At 42.9% G+C, this 27,667-nt stretch overlaps 2 protein-coding genes across 2 annotated transcripts in view; one reads left to right on the forward strand and one right to left on the reverse strand.

Annotated features, from left to right (window-relative positions):
- Positions 1 to 12,118: 12,118 nt before the first annotated feature.
- On the forward strand, positions 12,119 to 14,573 carry nkx6.2 (NK6 homeobox 2). Its single transcript, XM_069899462.1, has 3 exons — positions 12,119 to 12,588; positions 13,010 to 13,182; positions 13,835 to 14,573. The coding sequence occupies exons 1-3, from the start codon at positions 12,174 to 12,176 to the stop codon at positions 14,087 to 14,089; spliced, it is 843 nt and encodes a 280-aa protein (XP_069755563.1). The 5' UTR covers positions 12,119 to 12,173; the 3' UTR covers positions 14,090 to 14,573.
- A 4,468-nt stretch (positions 14,574 to 19,041) lies between these two features.
- The window catches only part of LOC138744080 (inositol polyphosphate-5-phosphatase A), a 445,284-nt gene continuing 436,658 nt past the window's right edge, over positions 19,042 to 27,667 (reverse strand). Inside the window, exons 16-17 of the mRNA XM_069899594.1 lie at positions 20,634 to 20,721; positions 19,042 to 20,477 (exon numbers count right to left, since the gene is read on the reverse strand). Coding sequence (XP_069755695.1) covers positions 20,641 to 20,721 — 81 coding nt within the window. The 3' untranslated portion in view covers positions 19,042 to 20,477; positions 20,634 to 20,640. The remainder of the gene's footprint in view (positions 20,478 to 20,633; positions 20,722 to 27,667) is intronic.

Here is a 27,667-nt window from a genome sequence, read left to right on the forward strand (position 1 = left end):
AGTAACACAGAGATTCTGACATCTTCACTACTTGCCTGCATGTCTTCTAACTTAACTATCTCCTATCTCCAACATATTTGCTTCATACCATGTTCATAATTTTAATGATGCAAGTTCACTTTCTCTTTGTAGATACAAATTCTATAGCTCATTTTCTCATCTACTCAAGGGAAGAAAGGTAAAAAAATTCCAAAAACATACAAAAAAAAAGGTTTAGTTCACATGCAAACTTGGAGAAATTACGCTGTTTCTCTTACCCTAGAATGCTAACCTGCTTTCCAATTCTTTAATTAGAATAACCATTACCGCAATAGGACCTAATAGCCTGAATACACCTGGGATTGTCTGATCTCGGAAGCTAAGCAGGCTCAGGACTCCTCCAGACTTGGAGGGGAGACAGACGAGGAACATCAGATGCTGTAAGTTTCTGTGAGGGGCACTGGGCAAAGTGGTGACTCTGTCTGCCTTACGGTAGACAAAAGTTAAAGTATTTCATGTCTGTTACATGACAATAATGGAACCTTTATCTTTACCAATGAAAACTTTCCAGAAGAGGGCGCTAGGACAATGAACTCAAATCATTGGATTTCCTTCCACGATCACCTCTTTTGCAAGGAAGCAGAAGTAATTATCTCAAAAGGTTGTTCACATCTTGCAGATCTAATTTTTCAACAATTCATATTGGCCACTTGGGTGTGTTTTCCATCAGACTGAAATAGGTAAAATAAATGTCTTCACTTCACTGAACAGCTGAACAACATGAACTGTTCTATGCTCAGTGCAATGCTCAGCAACTTTGTCTTTAATGGGATGGAACATTAGAAATGATCGGTAGAATAAGCACATCTTTTAGGTCCCCATCCAAATCCAATTGATTTTTGAATTTTCCTGAAGATGACTCTCTTCAGAGAGTATTGTAAATGTGCAATAATAATATTAACAATGAAACAAAATGATCATTAATGCAATACAATAACCACTCAGCCAATTGATTCAGGCGATACTTTCCAAGATACTGCAATTCTTGCAGATCAATTTCCTTCAACCTAATTTCTAAATTCAAATCTTTCGGTCATGGCTTCTTTGCTGAGCAGAAAATTCCGATTCATTCACGTTGGAAGCAGAATGCCTATTCGACTATACCTGACTGCTTTCTCTCTTGAGTGCCTGGGCCATCCAAATTTCTGGATGTAGACAAATTTGCAAAAAATGACCCCAGGATGATCAGCACCAGTAGGTCATCTCTTTGCTTCTAATCTCAAATAAGGAATTGGGATTTTTCCTGAGCTGACTGATGGATGGTGATTGGAAATGACTTCCTGGACCTAAATGGAGAAATGGTTGGTTGACTTCCAGTCCCATTCTGCACAGCCCATCATCACATTCTTCCCTGTGAAGCCATGACTAATGGGAGTTACCTCCAGGCCCCCAAACAGTAGCCTGGATATAGGGTGTAAGTTGAATGAAGAGTTAGATTTGGCATGCCACAAAGGTAATGCTACGGCTGTTATCGGGGATTTCAACATGCAGGTAGACTTGGAAAATCAGGTTGGTAGTGGACCCCAAGACAGGGAGTTTGTGGAGTGCCTCTGAGATGGATTCTTAGAGCAGCTTGTACTGTAACCTACAGTACAGGGAGAAGGCAATACTGGATTCAGTTGTGTAATGAACCGGATTTTATAAGGGAATTCGAGGTCAAGGAGCCATTAGGGTCATAATATAATAAGTTTCAATCCACAATTTAAGAGGGAGAAGGGAAAATCATAAATGTCAATATTACAGTTGAACAAAGAGGACTATGGAGCTGGCCAAAGTTGACTGGAAAGATACCCTAGCAGGGATGACAGTGGAACAACAATGGCAGGTATTTCTGGGAATAATACAGAAGATGAAGGATCAGCTCATTCTAAAGAGGAAGAAAGATTCTAAGGGATATAAGTGGCAATCATGGCTGACAAGGGAAGGACATTGTAAAAATAAAAGAGATGAAGAATAACATAGCCAAGATGAGCAGGAATCCAGAGGATTGGGAAACTTTTAAAGAGCAATAGAAATAACTAAAAAGGCAACATAGGGAGATAAGATGAGGTTCGAAGGGAACCCAGCCAAGAATATAAAGGAGAATAGTAAAAGATTCTTTAGGGATGTGAAGAGGAAAAATTCATTAAGATTAAAGTTGGGCCCTTGAAGACAGAAATGGGTGAAATTATTATGGGGAACAAGGAAATGGCAGATGAGTTAAACAGGTACTTTGGATCTGTTTTCACTAGGGAAGACACAAACAATCTCCCAGATGTAATAGTGGACAGAGGACCTAGGGTAACAGAGGAACTGAAGAAAATCCACATTACACGGAAAATAGTCTTGGGTAGACGATGAAGCTGAAGGCTGATAAATTCCCAGGGCCTGATGGTCTATATCCTAGGGTACTTAAGGAGGTGGTTCTAGAAAGCGTGGATGAATTGGTAATCATTTTCCAATGTTCTATAGATTCAGGATTAATTCCTGCAGATGAAAGGTAGCTAATGCTGTCCCACTTTTTAAGAAAGGAGGGAGAGAGAAAACAGGGAATCAATGACCCGCAAACCTGACGTCAGTGGTGGAGAAGATGCTGGAGTCAATTATAACAGATGAAATAGTGGCACATTTGGATAGCAGTAACAGCATTGGCCCAAGTCACCATGGATTTATGAAGGAGAAATCACGCTCGACTAATCTGGAATTTTTTGAGGATATAACTATGAAACTGGAAAAGGGAGAGCCAGTGGATGTAGTGTACCTGGACTTTCAAAGGGCCTTTGTTAAGTTCTCACAAAGGAGATTAGTGGGAAAAATTAGAGCATGATATTGGGGGTAGGGTACTGAGATGGATAGAAAGTTGGTTGGTAGGCAGGGATTAACAGGTCCCTTTCAGAGTGGCAGGCAGTGACTAGTGGGGAACCGCAAGGCTCGGTGCTGGGACCACAGCTATTTACAATATACATTAATGATTTAAATGAAGGGATTAAAAGTAACATTAGAAAATTTGCAGATAACACAAAGCTGAGTGGCCGTGCGAAATGTGAGGAGGATGTTATGAGAATGAGGGTGACTCAGACAGGTTGGGTAAGTGGGCTGATGCATGGCAAATGCGGTTTAATGTGGATCAATGTGAGGTTATCCACTTTAGTGGCAAGAACAGGAAGGCAGATTACTATCTGAATGGTGTTGATATTATGAAAAGAGGAAGTACAAGGAGATCTTGGTATCCTTGTTCATCAGTCACAGAAAGTAAGCATGCAGGTACAGTAGACAGTGGAGAAAGCTAATGGCATGTTTCCCTTCATAACAAGGGGAGCGGAGTATTGGAGTAAAGAGGCCCTTCTGCAGTTGTACAGGGCCCTGGTGAGACCACACCTGGAGTATTGGGTGCAGTTTTGGTCTCCAAGTTTGAGGAAGGACATTCATGCTATTGAGGGAGTGCAGTGTAGGTTCATGAGGTTAATTCCTGGGATGGTAGGACTGTCATATGTTGAAAGATTGGAACAACTGGGTTTGCATACACTGGAATTTAGATGGATAAGTGGGGATCTGATTGAAACATGCAAGATTATTCAGGGATTGGACATGCTCGAGGCAGGAAACATGTGCCCGATGTTGGGGGAGTCCAGAACCAGAGGCCACAATTTAAGAATAAGGGGTAGGCTATTTAGAACGGAGTTGAGGAAAAACTTTTTCACCCTGAGAGCTGTGGATCTGTGGAATGCTCTGCCTCAGAAGGCAGTGGAGACCAATTCTCTGGATGCTTTCAAGAAAGAGTGAGATAGAGCTGTTAAAGATAGCGGAGTCGAGAGGTATAGGGAGAAGGCAGGAACGGGGAACTGACTGTGGATGATCAGCCATGTTCACAGTGAATGGCGGTGCTGGCTCAAAGGGCCGAATAGCCTACTCCTGCACCTTTTGTCTATTGACTTCCCAGTTATATTTTGCTTTCCTTCATTATTCTGAACTAAATAATCATTATTCTGAACTAAATAATCATGTATTTTCTTGCACTTTTGAACATTTCTATATATTATTTCTCAATTAAATTAAAGCCTAATTTTTATATCAACTCTATTTGTCATTGAGTGATTATTGTGCATGAATAATGTATGACTGATATCAGTAATAGGTGCAGAATAAATCGATGATGCCATATTTATGAATCATTCAAAATAAAGGGAGTTGGGGAGACATATTACAGATAAGGAATCAAAATGGATATCTAAAGGCAGAAAATGTTGCAAGGGACCCCCCCCCCCCCACCCCACCCCACCCCCCCACAATGTCTACTGATGGACAGTTGAAGACTTTTTGGATGTCATGGAAAGTTATGTATAGAAGTTGTTATTGCTGGCTACATTTCTCTTTGGCTTGTCCAAAAAAATGCATGTTAAATGAAGGTCAGGTCATCCCTATGGTACAAGTTAAACCATCATAAAAATCTATACATTTAAAATTATTATTCTTTGTTTAGCAATATTATAACAGAATGAAGGAATTGCAACTACATAATTGTAAAATTTGTTACACAGGATCAGACAGGTTTTTCAATACTTATAACTGAGTATGCTATTAATAATTTTTACTGCAGAATTAGTGTGTAGAAATTTGAAGTTCACACAAAATTCACTGAGCACATTAATTGATTCAACAAGAAGTGCAATATCACGGAGAAGTTGGATTTTACTGGCTGTGGCTTGGAGAGTAAGCATGGGTGGATTTCCACTTTCTTTATATATCCACACGTTACCAGCACTAGAATTTCACCACCATTACAACTGCAAGTTCTAGGTCTCTCATGTCGCTATTATATTTTTGAACCTACTTTTGTGTGTTTTAAAATGTTGCAATGACATAATGTGTCATGTGAGCATTTTCATTGAGGTTTTCTCATTGAGGTATAAAAACATAGCACTTTTCCACAAAGAATAAAATATTGCAAAATAGAAATTAGATTTTATATGTAATTGTTCAAATTTTTGTTTTTATTAAATCCTGTAATTTTCATATCCTTAGCTTTGCTCAAAATGTCTCCCTGGTTTCCCTCCCTCTACTGATCTGGATCTCTGTGACCCCCAAAGGAATTTCTACTTCTGCAAATTATGACCTCCTGCTCATTCTGAATTCCAGAGCCTCACTATATTTTGTTGTTTTTATTTTGTTGCCAATGCCTTAAACTCCACAATTCTCTCTTTAAAATCCCTTTTCCCTTTAAAATATTCTCCTTTGGTCAAGATTTTAGCCACTCGTCTTAGTATCTGCTTACATGGTTTTGTGTCAGATTTAGCTTTCTCATATTCCAGGAAAGCTCTTTGTACTAATTAACTATATTACAGGTTCTGTGCAAGCACAGAATATTTTCATTAATATTTTTACAGTTTGCAGAACCAACGTGGCAGATAGGTCTGAGTTAATAACCAGCATTAGGAATTTTTGGAAATTATGGAGAATGTTCAGATTCCCAGACCAAACCAGGAAGTACATGACATGAAACACAAAAGTCTGCAGATGTTGTGGTTGTAGTAAAAACACAAAACTGCTGGAAGAACTCAACAGGTCTCACAGCAACCAGAGGAGGTAAAGATCTAGAACCAAAGTTTCAGGCCTAAGCCTTTCTTCAAGGTGTGAGCAAAATGCAGGCAGGTCTGAATAAAAAGGCTGGGAGAAGGGAAAAAATGGCATGGGGAGGAGTCCATTCCCTGCTCTTTAAATTTTTGAAGACCATTTGATTTATTTAATCATATTTATCTTTTCCATTGGTGGGCTATTCATGCTATTCACTGCTTTTGTAATAGTTCTTCATCCACTTTTCTGACTTTGACTTGTGTGACACTTAGTTCCTCAGACATTGTTGCAATAAATGGGCATGAAAGGTACGTTCAGTTTGGTGATCTCCAAAGTATAAGATGCGAATTATGTTATGGTAATTATGTTACGATAAAGTGCAGCTTATTAAAAATTTATTTACAGATCCCTGTGGCGAACTCCTGGTGATTTGGAGGAGGTACTATTTTAAAAGGACACAGACACATTGTCACTTCATGAACAATGAATTCTCAGTGACACTGATTCAGCGTGAATATTGGTTTTGCTGTGTATATTTTAGGAAACGTCTTCTGTAGAGCGATTCATTAAAGTCACAGCAACTCTGAGTCCTAAACGAGAGAAGCTCATTTCATTTTTTTTAGTTTATCCATGCAGCATGGTAACAGGCCTTTCTGACCCACAAGCCCTGGCCTCCCCAAATACACCCATTAACCTACAATTCCCATGCATTTTGAAGGGCAGGAGGAAACCCACGCAGGCAGGTGGAGAACATACAAACTTCTTGTAGCAGAATGTTCAGATTCTCAGACTTAATCAGAACCCTGACAGAATTCAAATGTTTAAAATATATTCTGCAGAAAAATAATAACCTAAAAACAAACTACATTCTCCTATTATTATATAGCACAACATTTCAACTTTTAACAGTGTAGTAAAAGAATCTTCAAAGATCAAGAGAAACTTAATTGGTTCACCTCCAGTGGAGACATTGACTGGACAGGAGGGTGGGGGGGGGAAAGGAGAGGAAGACAAATGCCAAAACTGTTGGTGGACTCGTGACAGTTGCCTAAAGTTTAGTTAATTATAATGTCCTTTTGTGTCTGTGGAGCCCCAGGTGTAAAATTTGCTGGATCCCTCCTGTCACAATCTTACCCCCACCACTCCTCCACAATCACAGGAAGGTAGCTTGGATTCCTTCACTGCCTCTTCTCTTGAGTTTATTTTCCTATTTGTCAACGTGTGTTTCTCATATCTACTTTTCCTTACACCATAGAAAGTATTACCGTAATGTGAGTGATATTTCATCTTTGGATGTGATTTGTTCCAAAGTGCTGGTTCGATTTTTTTTTTGTCAATGAGCTCCAGAAAGCAAAAAGAAATGAAGAAGAATTGACTCCAAAGTGTTATGTTTGGTGTGATATTATGAGCTTCCCATTGCAGTTCTTTTTTTAAAAAAATGCCATTTTGCAATATGCAGTGCATTGACAAAGCGTTTGCAGTGTAAAGAGTAAACATTGAAAACCTGAGTTTAATGCAATGTTAGCTGCCTTTTTGTGACTAAAGACTGGCAATGGTCACAACTTGATTACCAAGTCAGAAAATGGAATAAAAGAATTCCTTTTTGATATAATTTTGGCAGGCTAACCTGTGAGGAATGCACTGAACAAATTCAATATTTTTTTTAAGTGATTTCCATGTTGTAAGCTTTTCCTACATTTTATGAATCCTTGTGCAAGTGACATTGGTCTAGTTTCAAAATAAAATTAATGATTTTAAAATATTTTATATTATTTTGATCCATTAATAGACATTTCCTTTGTATTAAATTTTTAAAAAACCATTGTGTCTGCAAGGTGAAAACATTCAGAGGAGGTACGAAACAATTTGTTGCTTAGAACAGTTTTTAAAAGCTTTCTCTTTCAGTTTTATTGGTAGGTGAATTTATTACCTGCTTTCCATCTCTAATTCTTAGTAAGTAGCACAGTTTAAATATCTAATTCAATGCCTGTGGATAATTAACCGATTTAAAATGATACATTTTCAAGATATTAAATGCTGTCATTAGATTTCCAACAACGTTGTTTTTTTTTAAATTTAAGGATGCAGATTTTGACAGTTAAATATTTCACCGTGAATATTGCTATTTTTGTCAAAACGTATATTCTTTTCATTTACGGGAGTAAATTGAAAGTACGTTAAGCGACTGGTCGTTAAAGTATTAACTTCTTTCATAAATATTATACCTAAATAAAAAGAAAAACGATTGTTGACAGAAACTACAGCCCCAATGCCATTTCGAGTTTTACATAGTGGAAGGGAAGAATGGTTATGGAATCAATGGTCACGATATGATTCACGGTGATTCTTAAACAGCTTTTCATAATACAAGATGTTAACGTGGAAACGAGTCATCGTGAGCTATTTGGCTGGTCTCTCCTTTATCTCGTTTTCCCTTTCGACTCAACTCAGTGCCCTTCCAAGCAGGGGAAGGGCATTTTCTGGCGTTCCTTCTCGGAACATTGTGTGAAACTCCCGGGCAGCAAAGTCTGCGACAACAGCCCAGAGGATTCGTCAGATGCGAAAACATCGAGTTCAGCTTTCATCAGAAAGTATTTTCAGCTTCTGAAATTCTGCGCAGAATGATTTAAACCTTTTAATTGTTCGGTGAAGTGACTTGTAATATTAAATTGCTGCCAAACAAAACGCTCAATTGTCGTCTGAAGGGAACATTTGCTCTTGGAAGCAAAATTGAAAAGCAGCCATTTCAATAACAGATGCAAGAAACTCACCCCACAACTCCGCCCAGGCGTCTCGTTTGCCCCCAGAACTCATCCAAGCTCGAGTGAACGATTCCATGCGCACAATTACTGTGTCACGTGGGGAGCAAGAGGGTTGAAACCGATTCAGGTCGAAGGGTTCCCAAACGGAGTCAACTCCTCTTCATCTCGACCCCAAGGGAAACCCAGAAGAATTGGAGATCATGATCAGCTTGGCCCTCTCGTTGTAATTCTCAAGCATCATCTCACCCGCCGCACGCCAAAAAGCCGAGCATTGCAGGCATTTTTTATTCCATCTAAATTCCTGAAATTGGGGCATTGAAAGAATTCTGATGAATGTTACCTGGTTACTTTTACAATCAAGTGTCAACTGACACTTGGATCAGAAAGAAAAAGGAATTCGAATCGTTTTCCTTCTGAATTTCACTAAATCTCAACACCACATGTTCTCGCGCAAACAAAACAGCATTTTAAAGATAATCTGGCCATTAAAATCTGCTCCAAAAAGGAGTTTTTAATGTTTCCAGAATGAACCAGAGCCCAACAAATGGCATCAGAATCGATCGATTTGGGGGTTGAGATGAGACAACCTGTGCTAATTTTCCCGGCGTTTTGTTCTCGGTGTTGGGAATGAGAATGGGGACGGCGGCTTGTCCTCTTCACATCCACCTCAAATGAGTGAAACTCTGCACCGGCCCCGAAACCTCATCCACTTCCAGTGTCTCATGACTTGTTTTACCTGGGAGAGTCGAATTGATCTTGGGTCCTGTCGCGCTCCGGCTCCTCGATCATTTATGGAACTTGATCTTAAAAGAGAGCAACCATTTACTTCCGCGTCGAAACCACTCCAACGAAATGTGTTTTCTGACACCCGCTGAAGTCAGCAGGAGCCGAAGACGCTTCGCTGCGTGTTCCTTTTCATTGCTCGGTGGGTGTTGTTGGGGGAGTTCAGCAAACATTAATTGGTGGGATCTCAACTAGAAATTCCACTTGAAAATACTGTAATTCAACGCAAGATAACAAAAAGTCGCCACTAAAAGGGCAACTTACCGTCTCTTTTAGAACCCGTATAAATCACATGGATATTAAAAATATACACGTTAATGTCAAAAATACCTTGTTCCTATCTTTATGCCGTCCTAACTTTTGTTAAGACAAAAGATTCGATTGTCAAAGTAATATGCGACGGCAGGGGAACATCGACGGCAGGGGATTGACAAAGCTCCCTCTCTCTCTCTCTCTCTCTCTCGGTAACGAATTGGGGAATATTGAAGTTCCACCTGCAGGTGCTGGAGAACATGAACCCGCTGGAGAGGGACGGGGCTCAATTAACATCACCTGGAACAATTGTCCAAGCAAATCCCAGGCGTCCAATTCCAGCAAATCATGAGATGACATTTGATGAGAAGAGCGCGAATTCATGACACCAGTTGAAAAGGAAGATTGTCCGTATGTGGTGAACATTTCACGAGAAAATGAAAATAATGTAGAAAGAAAATGAGAAACTCTAAACAGCAGGAGGGTTTTCCAAAGAAAACATTGAGCAGGAAAGCAGTGACACGACCACGTGGAGAGAGATGGTGGTCATGAGAGCAATCCTCTTTGCTCTGCAGGAGCATGACGGACATTCATTGAGTCCCAATTTAAACACCGGGGATCGATGGATCCGGTCAACGCTCCCTCCAAATGAAAGTTTCCCTTTTAAGGACACGCTCAACCGAGCCGAGCCTTTCTTTCCGATTTTCCGTGTTGACTTTTTTCACTGCTCCAGAGGGAAGCGGCCTGTTTGATGGCTTTTAATTCACAAATGGTGCTGAAACATGAAGGAACTGGTTTGGTTCCTATTTACCCGTTGGGATTGTTGTCAGCAGTTTATCGCTTTAGTGCAAAAAGAATCCCTCGCTACTGAATGTCGTGCAGACGAACTAAAACCATGATTCATGTCGCATTCCCAATGAAGGTTCTTTGATAGTTGCTCCATGAAAGCACCTCTCCCTGCGAACCCCCTTCTGCTCGCTAGAGGTCTCGCCTGCATTCTCAAGGCGCGCATCCTCCCATCCAAACCCCTTGGCGTGCACGGTTCAATGGCCCGATCCTCATGGCGAGACGCCCGGGGATTTGCGCCTATTTTAATATTCGCATTTTGCATGGACTCGCAAGTTGGAGGAGAAGAAACGACCGATTTCTCAAAGTTTTACTCTTAAATTAAAGGATTGAAGGTTTCATCTACCCAGTGAAACTATGAATCACAGCGGCTATTAATTCTTCTAACTCCAAGTTGCATGGGATATGACAGATCATTAGAAATAAAACTCGATTATATCTCAAAGGATCGAAAGAGTTGATCTTCCCTTTCAATATGAAACATTAAACCAAATTGATGTCTCAAAGCAAAGAGCGGATCAATTTCAAAAAGAATAGCGCAGGTTTGAGTTTTCCGTAAATGATGGATTTTCTTCTGCTATATTTTAAGATATCTCGTATTTGTTTCAATCGTATTGAAGACATCGTCACAGACCACTTTTGTGAATTCCTGGCCGAACTGGCTCGGGATTTGAGTTTGCAATTTTTAATTCCTAACTCGTTAAAATCCTTTTAAACATTTAAACAAGTCCCAGTAAATCCAACCCAACGAGGTCAGCGGAACTTGAATCACGTTTTACAATCCTTGGAAATGATTTAAAAGGATTTCCCCCCCCCCCCCCAAACATGAAGGAAATGACAGGCATTTGAACTGCATGGAGGATCGCATTTCACTCACATTGTCGCTGTCATGGACAATGATTCTTCCCCCCCCCCCCCCCCATAAACAGTAGAACAGATGTTCCGAGTTAGTTCGTTTACTATCAGGCCAACGAAATAAAGGAGGTTTTTCTGATCTCCGTTTCAGCAACAAGGCGGTGAGGCGAGTCCTTCGGCTTTTTGCGGGTAATCGACAAACGGCAAACAAATCGTGGGGTCTCCATGCAACTCCTGAATCCCTCAAATGGCAAACGTTGAAGCGCTTATCGGGGGGGGGGGGGAATTGGGGAGGGGAGGCTCTTGGACCCGAGATGGTGCGCGTTTTAAGAAAAGTCAAGGGAGGCGCTTCGTGATTCCTTTTGAATGGACAGGGAAAAATGCCAGTGGAAGAGATTTTGGATCGTTCTGGCAACCTCCTCAATGTTATTTGAGAATTGTAACTCCAGAGGAGGAGAGAGCCCTGCAGTTCGATGCAATGACCCTCCATCCTCTCGTGGAGAAAGAGGGGTTAAATTAGACATTGCGGGGCCGGACGAAGCAGAACTCCAACCGAGTTAGGGTCAAAACCAAGTTCCAGGATTGTTCTGAAGGAAAGGGGCAAAATAGAGTTCGAGCGAGAGATGGTTGTTCCTTGGGCCAATCTGGTGTGAAGCTCATCCCTGTGCTTTGGGTTCGGTGACAGAAATCGGGTGGCTCCACATTCCAGAGTGACGCACCTCCAGCGAGCCGGGAAGGAACAGGAATTGCCGGCGTTCGCCCAATCACATGGAAACAGGGGCCGGGACTGACCAATCGGGATGGGAGAGTGGCAGGTGCTCCTGTGGTTTATCAGCGCATCTCCCGCGCCCCAGCCATCGAATCGAGTCCACTTCACCTTCAACCCGGGAACGCTCGCAGGCAAGAGAACAGAGCTTGGAGCAGCAAGACTTCTTGGACATTTCTCCGGATCCACTCTTCTGGAAAAAGAAGAACGCCACCTGCCATTCGGGGCAGACTTATCTCCACTTTGATCCAAGAAGCAAGCAAGAACCCAGATCTGGCAGCGTTTACCGGTGGGTCCTGTCAAATCGATGATCTGATCAAATGTTAGCCGTCGGGCAGATGGAGAATGGCCAGAGTGCATTCGTCCTGAGCAGTACGCCGCTCGCTGCGCTTCATAACATGACTGAAATGAAGACATCTCTATTTCCCTACTCTTTGCAGAACCCCTCCAGCTTCAAAGCCCCGGCTCTGGCGAGTTTGAACGCCCAGATCCCGCTGGGGACGCCGCACGGAATTACCGACATTCTAGGCCGCCCAACCCCAGCGGGCAATCTGCTCTCTGGACTTCCTCGGCTGAGCGGACTGGCCACCACGGCGGGGATGTACTTCAACCCGACAGCAGCCGCCGTCTCCAGGTACCCCAAGCCCCTTGCTGAATTGCCGGGGAGACCCCCGATCTTCTGGCCGGGAATGATGCAGGGGTCTCCGTGGAGAGATCCCAGACTGGCCTGTCCAAGTACGTACTGTGAAGGCTTTTTCAAAATGTAAAGAATGAAATGATTGTTGTTGCCGGGAGTAAAATCAGTCACTCGCTGGTGTTTTCTCTCGACATTTTCGGCTCCGTCGAAATGTTTTCAGTCAAGCGTTTGAAAACTTTGCCGAAAGCGGCCGTGTCTCACCATTGAGATGGGCCAGAAACCTTGAGGAAGGAGAACGTGGCTCGTCAATCACTGCGGCCTGAGGGCGACTTCTCTCTCGTGGGTCAAATCTGTCAAGCAGATCTCTCTTCCACGTTCTCGCTGTGCCGAGAGAACGGGTCCTGGCGTTTCTTTCTGACTCGTTTCGAGGGTCTCATCTCTCTGCCTCCCTCTCCCTCCCTGGGTTCTTCCTGTATTTCGTTGTTTCACGTTTTGCATCTTTCTCTCTTCTCCCCGCAGCGCAAGGTAGTTTAGTCCTGGACAAGGACGGAAAGAAGAAACATTCTCGGCCAACGTTTTCGGGTCAACAAATTTTTGCCCTGGAAAAGACGTTTGAGCAAACGAAATATTTAGCCGGACCGGAGAGAGCCCGATTAGCTTATTCTCTCGGGATGACTGAAAGTCAGGTCAAGGTAAAACCTTTTCTTTCATCTTCACGGTCAAAACCATTTCAAAGTGAGGGGGAAAATGAACTAGTCGGTCTCTTGCCGATTAAACGTTTCTGACAAAAAGTCCCAAATGTTGTGGGAAGCGGCGACGAAGAGTGGAGACCCTGTGGCGAGAGTTCACTCACCATCATCCAGGGACTTTCACCAGGGTGTCATGAGATCAGAGAAGACGCTGGCGTGGAATCCGCTGCAAATCATAAAATAGCTTCGCATGTCGATGCTGTTGACATTGAGAAAGATTTGGGAATAGAAGGTGGCAAAGTCGAACTTCTGACTGGCGGCTTTCCTCAGCCTTCGTTCAACTGGTTGTTCTTTCTGAGTGTCCGAAATGTTAACCTGGACTCTGTCGCCCGGTGTTTTTCTCAGCAGAACTCCCTGCCTGGAACCCTGATTGACACCTAAAAAAACTTCACGTTATTGTTTCATTAGTTTCAAGACAAAGAAAACTCTCTCAGATCCTCCCACCTCGACGTCTGTAATGTTTAAACGATAGTTGATTTAAATTGCACTTCTGTAAAATAAAGTCGTGGTTTAAAATCCCCAGAGCTGGAGAAAAGGCCAAAATGTCAGTCGATCGCACATCGTTGACTTTTGTTCTATTTTGTGTTTGCAACAGGTGTGGTTTCAAAATAGACGGACCAAATGGAGGAAGAAACACGCCGCAGAAATGGCGACAGCCAAGAAAAAGCACGATTCGGAGACTGAAAAACTTAAAGAAACGTCGGAAAACGAAGAGGACGAGGACGAATACAATCGACCCCTGGATCCCAATTCAGATGACGAGAAAATCACGCGATTACTGAAAAAGCACAAAACTCCCAGCTCCCTCACCATCCTGGACCCACACAGCAACAGCCCAGAGATTTTGTGACAAACTTCCAAACAAAAACAATAATTATTTGAAGAGCTCCAAAGGCTGCATTAACCAGGGTATAAAAACGTTTAAAATAAGTCGATGTTCCACAGAAGTACGTGCTATGTGTTGTACAGCCTAATGTATGTGAGATGTATATATTTTTGACAGAATAAGTTATGGAGTTATCTTGCGGCTTGATTATATCAATAATGGACTGAACCTGACGCAGAAGACAAAACGTTTGTATGGAGAAGCTGGGATTTTATCTTCCTCCCTCAGTGTCCATTGTCCTCGTCTTTTTTCTTAGGAGTTTCAGTGTTAAGGAATAACGGACAGATCTCACCGTTTTGTATGAATTACAGATTAAAACTGTAGCTGTACATATCATGCACGCTTGTGTTGTATAAAAATTAAATGTAAATTTTTTGGTGTATTTACATTCAAAGGCTAATATTTTGTTTTCGCCTGTGATGGTGAATTCCTTTGGAGGCTTTATTGAATTTAGGGCCATTAAATCCCAAGAAAACCTCTGAATATTCTGTTTAAGATGATGTGAATGAAATATTATGGCCTCCACGACAGTCGGGGAAAAACTTTGTATGACCAATAAATTATTTAACAATATGAAATCAAGTTGTCAGAATCGGGCTGGGTTTGTGGACCGAAGCGCCGGTGCCCTTGTGCAAAAGGCCAAATGATCCTTCGTGAAAACACTTGCTATCGGCAACATGTGAATTGTAGCCATAGGCCATCGCTCATTAACCCAACCCAACCTGTTAAATATCGCATCCCGCACAAAATGATCAATTAAATGACGTTAAAGTTTGATCAAGTAAATCTATCCATCTGCGCAGTATACACCTGCAAGCTCAATGAAAAATTAAATTCCCAAATCTAATTTAAGAACATGATGGCTGAGCAGCCCACGGTGAAAAAGGCAATTACTCTGCTCATGATGGGGTGAGGGAGACTAAATCAACAGGTCAAAGTGGCGGAAATGTTTAGCAAACAATCATTTGTAAAAAAGTCATCGGATCCACGATGACTAAAACACCTCAGTTTACAACTCACCCCGTCAAATGTGCATATTGAGCAATGACCCCCAACGAATGTTCTCAATCAGAGTTTGGAGTTTAAATACTGATTACGTTAAACTTAAATTTATAACATTTTGTTGTTTCTAAGACTATTCTCACTTTTGTGCCTTTTATGTTTGAGTTGACATATTTTATGAATGCACTTTGTTATCTCTATCTGGCAGCTTCGCCAGTTAAATTCTGTTATATCAAATTTAAGCCCATCAAAAACAGAGCTTTGAGAGTTTTTAAATCACGATTTGTAGAAGCAAGGTGAAACCTCTGGTGCATGGGCAGCAGGCCACGATCGTTTTACTCAAAGGACGTGAAGGGGTGAGATAAATATTCGGCCTACCTCCCTCCGTCCTGGCAACAGTAGATAAATATTCGGCCTACCTCCCTTCATGCTGGCAACAGTAGATAAATATTTGGCCTTCCTCCCTCCATAGGGGCAACAGTAGATAATATTTGGCCAACTCCCTCCCTCCATACTGGCAACAGTAGATAATATTCGGCCTTCCTCCCTCCATACGGGCAACAGTGGATAAATATTCGGCCTTCCTCCCTCCATACTGGAAACAGTAGATAATATTCGGCCTTCCTCCCTCCATAGGGGCAACAGTAGATAAATATTCGGCCTTTCTCCCTCCATAAGGGCAACAGTAGATAAATATTCGGCCTTTCTCCCTCCACAAGGACAACAGTAGATAATATTTGGCCTACCTCCCTCCCTCCATACTGGCAACAGTAGATAATATTCGGCCTTCCTCCCTCCAAACGGGCAACAGTGGATAAATATTCGGCCTTCCTCCCTCCATACGTACAACAGTGGATAATATTTGGCCTTCCTCCCTCCATACGTACAACAGTGGATAATATTCGGCCTCCCTCCACACTGGCAACAGTAGATAATATTCGGCTTTCCTCCCTCCATATGGGCAACAGTAGATAATATTTGGCCTACCTCCCTCCATACTGGAAACAGTAGATAATAATCGGCCTTTCTCCCTCCATAAGGGCAACAGTAGATAAATATTGGGCCTACCTGCCTCCATAGGGGCAACAGGAGATAAATATTCGGCCTTCCTCCCTCCATAAGGGCAACAGTAGATAATATTCGGCCTACCTGCCTCCATAGGGGCAACAGGAGATAAATATTCGGCCTACCTCCCTCCATAGGGGCAACAGGAGATAAATATTCGGCCTACCTCCCTCCATAGGGGCAACAGGAGAAAAATATTCGGCCTACCTCCCTCCATAGGGGCAACAGGAGATAAATATTCGGCCTTCCTCCCTCCATAAGGGCAACAGTAGATAATATTCGGCCTTCCTCCCTCCATAAGGGCAACAGTAGATAATATTCGGCCTTCCTCCCTCCATAGGGGCAACAGGAGATAAATATTCGGCCTTCCTCCCTCCATAGGGGCAACAGGAGATAAATATTCGGCCTTCCTCCCTCCATAGGGGCAACAGGAGATAAATATTCGGCCTTTCTCCCTCCATAGGGGCAACAGGAGATAAATATTGGGCTGCCGCCCTCCCAGTCGACTTCTGTTGACTTCCTCGACTGGCTCGGGGTTTTCGGAAGATGCGAGGTTTTACTCAGAAATCCGAGCTGAGGCCGGTGATTCTCTCAACCTCCGGTTTCGCAACATTCGGAACAGATTCGTTCAAAAAGGGAAATGTCCCGGGAGAATGAAAAATCACCGTTTCGGAGTGGAATTCAATGGACGAAGTGTATTTTCTCCTCAGTCTGATTTGCTGGCGTTCAGCACGAGCCGTGGCGGATTTGGGGCCACGCGCCCTTTTTTCTGGAGGGCTGGCTCGGTATCGGGGGTCTGGAGACCAATCCCACCCCAGTGGAAAGGGGAACATCCTTCGTTCACAAAACCCCAGAGACAACTCTTGGATTCCGAGGGAGGAGGATCGGATGGAAACCCGAAAGCCCCAGGTGAGAAACCCCCTGGAAAATGCTGGGGGCGAGGAAATCCTCTCCTTCCCAGTCGCCTCGAGCTGCCATTCGGGGGAACCTGGCCCCCAAAAGGCGAGGACGGGGTGAATCGCAAACTTGCTGCAACTCCCGAGTTTCGATCCGAGATGAGAGCAGTTTGGAAACCTGAACCCACCGATGTGTCGTGTCTCAGGATGTTTTGAAATTCCTGTCAGGCGCGGTCAAAGGGGTTTGGGCCGCATCCGTTCGGGAATTCAACCCGAAAAGGATCCGTCAGTCAGAAAAAGTATTTTCAGTAATTCCGCATCTTAACCTTTCCAAAACATCACTTGGCCTGTTCCTGCCTCCCCGTCTTTGAATGAGTCACTTGGTTATCCAAGCACCAACCGACTTTTTTAAAAGAGACTTTGAAAGGGTTAACGATGCACTTTCGCGGGGTGAGGTTGCCCTTTTAACACTGTTGCCTTCAGCAGAATGAGAAATGTTCCATCCCCGCCGAGATCAGTCCGTTCACAGAGAAGTTCCCCTGAGCGGGACCCGCCAACGAATTGACGTCCCACTCACACTGACCGCAATGGCATATTATCTCATTAAAAGGTGAGGACGGAGTTCTCGACTTGCCCCCCCCTCATCTCCACCACCCCCTCACCTCCACCACTCCCCCCTCACCTCCACCACTCCCCCCTCACCTCCACCACTCCCCCCTCACCTCCACCACTCCCCCCCTCACCTCCACCACCCCCCCTCAACCTCCACCCCCCTCACCTCCACCACTCCCCCCCTCACCTCCACCACTCCCCCCTCACCTCCACCACCCCCCCTCAACCTCCACCACCCTCACCTCCACCACCCCCCCTCAACCTCCACCACCCTCACCTCCACCACCTACCCCTCACCTCCACCACCCCCCCTCAACCTCCACCACCCTCACCTCCACCACCTACCCCTCACCTCCACCACCCCCCCTCACCTCCACCACCCCCCCTCACCTCCACCACCCCCCCTCACCTCCACCACTCCCCCCTCACCTCCACCACTCCCCCCCTCACCTCCACCACCCCCCCTCAACCTCCACTCCCCCCTCACCTCCACCACCCCCCTCAACCTCCACCCCCCCTCACCTCCACCACTCCCCCCCTCACCTCCACCACTCCCCCCCTCACCTCCACCACTCCCCCCCTCACCTCCACCACTCCCCCCTCACCTCCACCACTCCCCCCCTCACCTCCACCACTCCCCCCTCACCTCCACCACCCCCCCTCAACCTCCACCACCCTCACCTCCACCACCTACCCCCCTCACCTCCACCACTCCCCCCCTCACCTCCACCACTCCCCCCCTCACCTCCACCACTCCCCCCCTCACCTCCACCACTCCCCCCTCACCTCCACCACTCCCCCCCTCACCTCCACCACTCCCCCCTCACCTCCACCACCCCCCCTCAACCTCCACCACCCTCACCTCCACCACCTACCCCTCACCTCCACCACCCCCCCTCAACCTCCACCACTCCCCCCTCACCTCCACCACTCCCCCCCTCACCTCCACCACTCCCCCCCTCACCTCCACCACCCCCCCTCAACCTCCACCACTCCCCCCCTCACCTCCACCACTCCCCCCCTCACCTCCACCACCCCCCCCTCACCTCCACCACCCCCCCCCCATTCCTGTGTCTGCAGTTGAGGTTGAGACAACTCTCCTGTGAAATATCAACGGCTGCAGGATGAGGCTCCATTTCGAATCGGAAACTTGGTCCGACTCCACAAACTCCTTTGCCTGGATCCGGAACGTTCTCTCTCGGAGTTCGCACATCCCGTTGGGCTCCCACCGCAGCTTTCGGCTGCTGCCCGTGACCACCCCCCCCCCCCCCCCGCGCCCCAAGGGGATCTCGATCCGCGTCCAGTCGATCCGAATTAGGAAAAGACCATGTGCCAATCGGATTGTTTGAGAAAGAAAGACATTTATTGGTGTCGCCCACAAGGTGAACCTTGGAGTGAATGAGTGGACACTCTTGTTCACACGTTGTCTCCACATAGAATGAGCTCAATGGCGCAGAAATTCCGCCGCCGGTCGCGAAGTCATTTCCAATCGTCGCGATTTCGACGAAAACGCGCATCCATCCAAGTCGCTTGTGAACTTCGTAGTGTATTAAATGAAATCGATGGAAGAAACGTTTCTCCATTGGCCGTGTTTCCCCTCTCCGGACCAAATCATCTGGCAATGCTGGAAAGAAGGCAGCGTGGAAAAGTTGCAGTAGAAGCGGTGGAGATTAAATCTAGCCCGGAGTCTCCGACATTCGCAACTTCGGGGTTCGGGGGGGATCTCCAGTCCAATGAAGCACCGAGAGCCGGTTCACAGCAGAGGGGAAGATTCCCCCCGCACTCTGCCCAGAGAGGCTTGGCACCGTCTGCAGGAACAGAAATGGGATCCAAAAAGTCTCACGATTCCCATCCCATTCAATGTCCCATTCGGAAAACTTGGCACGATTTAGGAATAAGTTACAGCAGAAGAACTTAACAAAGGCAGGACGCTTTTTATGTCCTGTGATTGGAGTCAATCCGATGATCAATAACGACACAGTCTTTGTGATCTAAAGTATACAGGTTGACCGAGAACTTATTTCTATGTTGGATTTACTATCGATAATAACTCCTAGTTGATACGTCGGAAGATGAGCAGCCAATTTTTACAACAGAAATTTCACATAGGGCAGTTGGAAGGATATTATAAATTAATTTTCTTTTCAAAGTGGATATAAAACTTGAAGAGCAGCTAAACTGTGATTCAAAACATGATAATATGGCAATATGTAGTCTAAGGGATCACCCAAACAAAAATACCTAACTACCCTAACACAGACATAAAATAGGGAGTGAAATCTAAATGAAACCGTGACTGAAAGGAATTCCACTACCTATACAATTGAATGTACAAAAAACTTCTCTAGTACAGTTAAGATATACAATTTTCGCATTGCACTTCATACATTTTTACATCAGGAAATAGCTTCTTTTGTTAAAAGACAGACAAAGGTCTCTGCTAAACATTATAAATGTGAGATATTTAAAAGGTGTAGTCAATTCTACTTTAGCGTTTGGCAACAAATCTGTGACACGTTTTAAAACTGTCCCACATTTAATTCAAGTGTCACAGGAATGTACGGAATGGCGAGGTATGTGTGGCCGTCTTGAACAGACTTTAGGTATCAAAGCAGAATGGGTGATGAACAGTCTGAAGTCAGGGCCCAAGAGATAGAGTATCAACGTTAGCGGTGAGTGTTCTGATAATCCCTGCTTGTCCACTTTCATTTGTTTGGTGCCAACAGACTAGAGGGCAGTTTCTCGAAATATTTTCTCATTTCGTTGATACTTTTTACCTGCATGGTCATCAAAAAAAAGCAACAGACAAAAATCATTCAGCTTAATAAGTTAGGTGGAAGAATAACCAAAATTTAATAGCACCAGAAAGCCAATTTAAGGCCCAAAAGGAAATTTGATAAATCGTAAAAATAAAATAAAACATTAATATTTACCACCACATCACTGCACCACACAACAGTTGCGCATATTTCTATTAGGTTTACCTGCCCCAGCAGCTATTCGAAAGAACAGGAAGACAGGCTGAAAAAAAAAGGACAATCAGACATTTCAAAACATAAGAGTGTTGGTTATCAAGGAATCAGTGGGCTGAGATGAATAAATGAGACATTAATCATCTTTACATTTGATAGAACAATTTATTTCAAATTGATAATTTTATGGGTGAGTTAGGATGATGGTATTTTTCAGAATGTTGTTCATGATAGTTTATTGATAGTACATTTTCCTTAAAAGCTTTGAATTTCTATATTTTCCTTCATGACCCAGTTATTCCTTGACTAGAAAACCAACACTTTTACTTCAAAGTCATAAGATTCGAGGTGCCTGGTGATATGGAAGGTTCTTGCATTCAATTCTTCATCCATTCATTTCAGCAGGAAACCTCAGGTTTGCAGTAGAACAAATTTATCCACTAAGTCATCCCCAGCTCCAGGACATTCTTGGATTGAGTAATAGATGAGGAGGGATGCTAGGACAAACACAGCTGAATTTCAGGCCAGCGAAAGAAACTGCAGGCAGGCACCTCAATAAAAAGGGAAGTTATCCAAATTCCTACATGTTCCAGCAACTCAATGTCCACTTTCCAGCAGAGAATGTTATACTCTATCGGGACATCTAACCAATCTATACACCGCAAACTCGTTACCTCTTTTCCAGACTGAAATGGCTGGTATTTATCAGAGGGCAAACCTTTGCCCTCCTGCTATTTCAGATGGCCATTCAAGTGCTCGACTTCCCTAGGCAGGTTCTTCATGTCTTTTACAGCTAGCAGCAGTGTACTTTCAGTTTCTTCATTACTGTTAGGAAATGTCTGGAAACTGAATTGTCATCTTTTGATCTACCTGCATTTCACCTTGGTAATTCAAAAGATCTCTCAGCAGAACCAGTTTGTTTTGGTTTTTTGAATGCTGGAAATAGGAGCACGGAGCCAGTTAGCAGACAGGTATCCAACTGTGGATTTGGTTATTAGGGAGAATGCTTGGGACAACCTGAGGCACTTCATTTGCAGAAATACTCCAGGTACCTATCAGCAGCAGGTTGAGCTTACATATCATTTAAAATAAGTTGCAAGGATTTTGATCCAAGCAATAGGACAAGAATTTATTTGCTGTAGAATTAAAAAGTTATAAATTTCTCCACGTTTACCTGGGTCTAGTTTTCAGAAAAAAACAACATTAAAATAGACTAACATTATGCACATGCATCTTTTTGAAGCCCAACGTACCCTTGCTTTAATCAGGTCTTTTTTTCTAGTTGCCTGATGTAGACATGCGTCTACCTCCTCTCTTATGCTCCCTGATACTGCAGCTTAATGCAGAAAATAGAGAAGACAATTCTCTTAAAAACCAAAATCTGAGAGGCAAGAGGTAAAGAAAGGAAAATGAAAAAAAAAGTTAACAGAGAGAAGTGAAAGGGATAGATAAAGAGTAAATGAACAGACTTATCTGGGTGAGGAAACAAAAGCAAAGGGTGAAGAACTTAACACCCTGAGGGAAAGTCTTTTCATGGAGGTACCTGAAACAGAAGCAGAAGTAGTAATAGCAAAAGGTTAGAACTGGCAAAGAGTATGTGATACCAATGAAGAGTGAGGTGAGAGATCCAGAAGCTGAGAAAAGAATGAGAGAAACTGAAAAGCAAGTTGAAACAGAAAACTACACAAGGAATGAGGAATATCAGCCTTTTGAAAATGTACTATCACTACTATGTTTCAGTCGATGGGTGAATGAACAAATGGCATTTATTGTCACGTACATAAATACAACATAAAGGTCTTATTGTTGGAGCTTCCTAGGTGCGTGCAATGCACAGCAAATAACATAATAAAAGAGAAAAAGGAAAAGAAAATAAATGCATAATTAAATATAGAGATCAATAATATCCATAGTTGGTTGTGGTGCAGAAAGATCTTTGGTGTTCTTGAAGTTGTATATAGTTACGGTAGGACAGGAAGGTTCAAGAGCCCAATAGCGGTGCTGGACCTTAGGCTTCTTTACCTTCTGTATGAACATAGCAGTGAGAATAGTGTATGGTTAGGGTCTTGGGCAACACATTTGCTGATTGTTCATTGTCTTCCACAGATGCTGGCTGATCCGCTGAGTTCCTCCAGCATTTTGTGTGTCAATTCAGTTTTCCAGGATCTTGGGGTTCTTTTTTGATATTGGCAGTCTTCCTGAGTCAATGCCTGACATAGATATCTTCAATTGCTGGGAGTGAGAAGTTGCATGTTTTTCTTAAATTGACCCCAGCCTGAAAAGTTTGAGGGCCACTGAACTGAAACTTTTTGTTACAGTTACCCACAGGGAGTAGGTTTGAGCAAATCTTTATGTGAGTGGGCACATGTAGGGGTCACACTTGGATCTATCAATCGCTACTTTTTAGTTCTGATGAAGTATTTAGATCTGAAACGTTAAATTATTTCCCTTTTTACAGATGCTGCCTGATTGGTTAAGTTCTTCTAGTATTTCTGCTTTGGTTTTAGATTCCAGCCACTGCAATTTTATTTGTTTTCCACCACTTTTTTGAGGCAGTGCCTATGCTTGACATTAAGTTGATCACTAATTGTATCGGTGGCTTCAACTGATGCACATCCATAACCATATAAAAAAATCTGACAGATAATATTAAATTATCTCTGGAATGAATGATAATAAAATATAATATTTAATGTATTTACTAATACAATAACCATGGATTGAGTTAAGATGGCCTCTGTTTCTTTTATTTAGAACTGAAAAGTAATTTAACCTTGAGAAATATGTCAGTACCACTTCTTAAATATTGTTATACTTGTTTTCTCTTTTGTCTGCAGATCTTGCTCATTATGTTTTTTGAGCAAGTTACTTCATAAATAAATTGTTTAATTTACTTTGTTCACAATAAACTAATAACAGGTTAAACTTTTTCTCTGACAATAAGTTTTTCCAATTGTTCAATGACCTAGTTAGATTTCGAGAAAGACTGAGCCAGGTCCTGATTTCTTCGGCCTGCATTCTTCCATTGGAAAATTTGGAAAATGTTGAGGCTTGCGGAATAACATTGCCTGTCATAGGTTGGTACATAGAACACTGCACCACAGGCTCCTTGGCCCTCAATGCTGTGCCAATCCATATATTCCTTAAAAAAGTACTAAACCCTCCCTAGCTGTAATCCATGTGTTTAAGAGTCTCTTAAATGCCCCCAATGTTTCAGCCTCCACCACCATCCCCGGCAAGGCATTTCAGGCCCCCTCAACTCACTGTGTAAAAACTTATCCCTGATGTGTCCTTTAAACTTCCCTCCCTTAACATTATACATTCATCCTCAGATGTTTGCTATTTCTGCCCTGGGAAACAGGAGCTGGCTGCCAACCCTACCTATGTCTCCCATAACCTTGTAGACCTCTATTAAATTTCATCTCATCTTTCTACGCTCCAAAGAGAAAAGTCCCAGCTCTGCTAACCTTCCCAATCCAGGCAACATCTCGGTAAATCTCCTCTGCACCCTCTCCATGGCTTCTACATCCTTCCTATAATGAGGGGACCAGAAATGAACACAATACTCGAAGTATGGTCTCACCAGAGATTTTTTAGAGTCGCCACATGATCTCTCAACTCTGGAACTCAATCCCTCTATTAATGAAGCCCAGTATCCATAGGCCTTCTTAACTACCCTATCAACCTGTGCAACGACCTAGAGGGATGTTCAGATTTAGACCACAAAGTCCCTCAGTTCATTCACACTCTTAAGTAACCGACCATTAACCCTGTACTCAGCCTTCCGGTTTGCCCTTCCAAAATGCATCACCTTACTGTTATTGGGATTAAACTCCATCTGCCACTTTTCCACCCAACTCTGCATCCTGCCTATATCCTTTTGTAAGCTACAACAACCTTCAGCACCATTCACAACTCCAACCTATCATCTACAAAGTTACTCACCCATCCTTCCACCTGTTCATCCAGGTCATTTATAAAAATCATAAAGAGCAGGGGTCCCAGAACAGATCCCTGCAGAACTCCATGAGTCACTGACCTCCAGGCAGAAGACTTTTCTTCCACTACTACTCTCTGCTTTCTCCAGAATTAACTAGAATTAATGGAAGATTAAGAATTGATCCTCATAGGAATTGTTCCTAGTATAATTTAAAAGACAACTGAATTCTTGACTGATCCCTGTAGCTGAGGACCTTAGTTACCCTCTACCTGTTCTCCATACCACACCTGGAATTAACAATCCTGGTGACCACTCAACTATTGACCAACACTTCCTCTCTCTACGGACACTTTTTCCAACTGATCCCTGGCCTGACTGAGTCTCATTCATGACCCAAGTCTTTCTCCCTCATGACTTATCTAACAGTCCATTTTCCATTAGCAATCCAATTCGGTGGCTTAAAAGTTCAGAATAATTTGGACCTCAAATATCGCCATATTGATCTACTCTTCCATTAAAGGGCTTTTTACCACCACCAATATCAAGGATCTTTTACAACAATTTGGAAGGTGCATTTTGATGCTGCAGGAAAATCTACTCCGGCTGAGGCAGTTGTATTCTAAGAGGCCTTGACAGCTACCTGCAACTTAATTTGAAATGGGATAAGGTCTCATCCATGAAGCTCACCAAAGTTTGCTGTGGTTCCAGGAAACCAGATGAGTGCATCTATCTTCAGCCTATTTTCACCTACGAGCACAGAATTTTTCTTAACAAGATTTGATTGAGTTATTTCAGAAGGTGGAACCAGCCTGCACCTTGTATCAATAAGAAACACCATTAATTAGGGCTCTTATTTCTACCGATTATTGAAGAATTAATTTACATAAATTATATAATTAAATGATTTTTAACATTGATTTAATGTCTTATTTTTTTCAATTTGCTGCCTCAAATTATTCCATAGTTAAACTCTGCTCACAAACTAATTATTTTTCTCTCTGGCATATGTGTATTTGTTCAATCACACTGGTGATTTTCATTTTTCACTTTCACGTTCCTTCCTTTTAACCGCATAACACCCAGGACAAAGCAAGAGGTCCTGGTGCATGTTAGCTACCCAAGACAGACTGCAAACACCAAACATTAAACAAGAAAACATTTCATATAATCTTACTTTAGGTGGCAGATTTTGGAGTGTTTCTAAACTTGAGAGGATTTAACTCATTAGAGAGTTCTGGTGAAATTGTAAGTTTAGAAATAGTTTGAAATTAAATTTTGCATAATTTCATGGTTTGTAGTTCTAATCTAAGTCATAAAAATGTTTTCAAATAACTCCCCTTTGCCAAGAGGAGCGGTGCTGAATGTTATAATTCCATAACATTTTGTGGCAATTTAGTTCTTAAATCAAGGACAGAGATACCACTAATAAGCTCAGATAATATTGAGTAAAACATGAAAGTCTGTCGATGCTGTGACAGAAGAAAAGCACAATGTTGGAGAAACTCAGCAGGTCACACAGCGTATTATGTATAGGAAAGATAAAGATGTATAATCAATATCTCGGGCCTGAGCCCTTCATGAAGGTGTGAACTTGCTGCATTGTGTTTTTACTCTGGTCATATTGAATTGGTTGTCTCTGGTTATCGATATAATTTCATTATCATTGTTATGCAACAGTTCATTCTCATTTTCAATTGTGTAAGTGATTATAATCATGCAGTTTTAATATGCTTTTGTTAAGGAACAGAGCTAAATCAGTATTGTATAAATAAAGAATTGACAAGGATTGTGTCGATACACAGGTTTATATTTCACATTTGGGTAGTAATTCCACCCAGACAGGTTTTGATAAATTCAGCCCTGCCATGGCAATGCAGACATCCTGACCCTACGGGAAAAGCCCTGCCAGCTACTTCCTGGCTGCATTCCTTTGCTGGACTCTGCACAGTGTCCCAACAAAGAATCAGGAGCTTGCTCTGATTCCCCAGGGCAAGAGTGAGAAATTCGCTCTCTCATCCTAGGCCAAACTATTTTTGAGATTTTATTGTTTAAAAATTCTACTATTTCTTTTTTAATGAACTGATATTCAGATGTACTTGTACACTGACAGTTCTGTCATAACTCAGAAGTGTTTTGCAGGTGTCCAGGGACAAAATCTGAGACCATGTTCAAGGGCTGGGCAATTGGTTCATGGAATGGCCTTGATCAACAAGATGATCGTTCCCAAAACGAACAAGGGAACTGCACAAAATCAACCCATTTCAGCAGTATGTGTGGGGAGTTGACCACACCGAGGTCATGAAAGACACATTAGTATCAGAAGGGCTGATCCTCAGTTCCCCTTTCTAAGATGTGGTTCAAGAACGTTGGGTGCAGTGGTGCTGCAGGTGGTGTGGCTGCTTCACAGATCCAGTGACCTGAGTTCAATTCTGACCTTCAGCGGTGTCTGTGTGGAGTTCTCCCTGCAACTGTGTGGAGTTCTCACAGGTCCTCCACATTCTCCTGCATCCCAAAGAAGTGAAAGTTGGTGGGTTAATTGAAGTGGGTGGTGGATAAAATGGAATTTCATGACTGAATTAAAGGTTTGATAGGAGCACATAAAACACCAAATATAGAAAAGAACAGTGCAGGGAGAGGACCTTTAGCCCATGATGCCTTCATCAAACATGATGTTAGTTGCTTCTTGCCTAGGTGTGCAGTAGGATGCAAGAGAGTAGGTTATAAGGGAAAGAGTGGGAGAATGGACCTGATGGGATTGATCTAATTGCCATTATAGACAATGGGCCAAATGCCCACTTACATCATTAGAATTTAGAAGGATGAGGGGAATCTTATGGAAACATTAAAAATTATGAAAGCAATAGTCAAGTTAGAAGCAAGGAAGTTGTTTGCACCGGTGGGTGAGACTAGAACTTGGGGAGGTGGCCTCAATATTTGGGGGAGTAGATTTAGGAGGAACTGCTTCTTGCAAAGAGAAGTGGTATTCTCTGCCCAATATAGTAGTACAGGCTGCCTCATTAAACATATTTAAGACACCTATTGAATTTTTAAATGA

Source organism: Narcine bancroftii, chromosome 10 (genome assembly GCF_036971445.1).
Source record: "Narcine bancroftii isolate sNarBan1 chromosome 10, sNarBan1.hap1, whole genome shotgun sequence".
Taxonomy (NCBI): Eukaryota; Metazoa; Chordata; class Chondrichthyes; order Torpediniformes; family Narcinidae; genus Narcine; species Narcine bancroftii.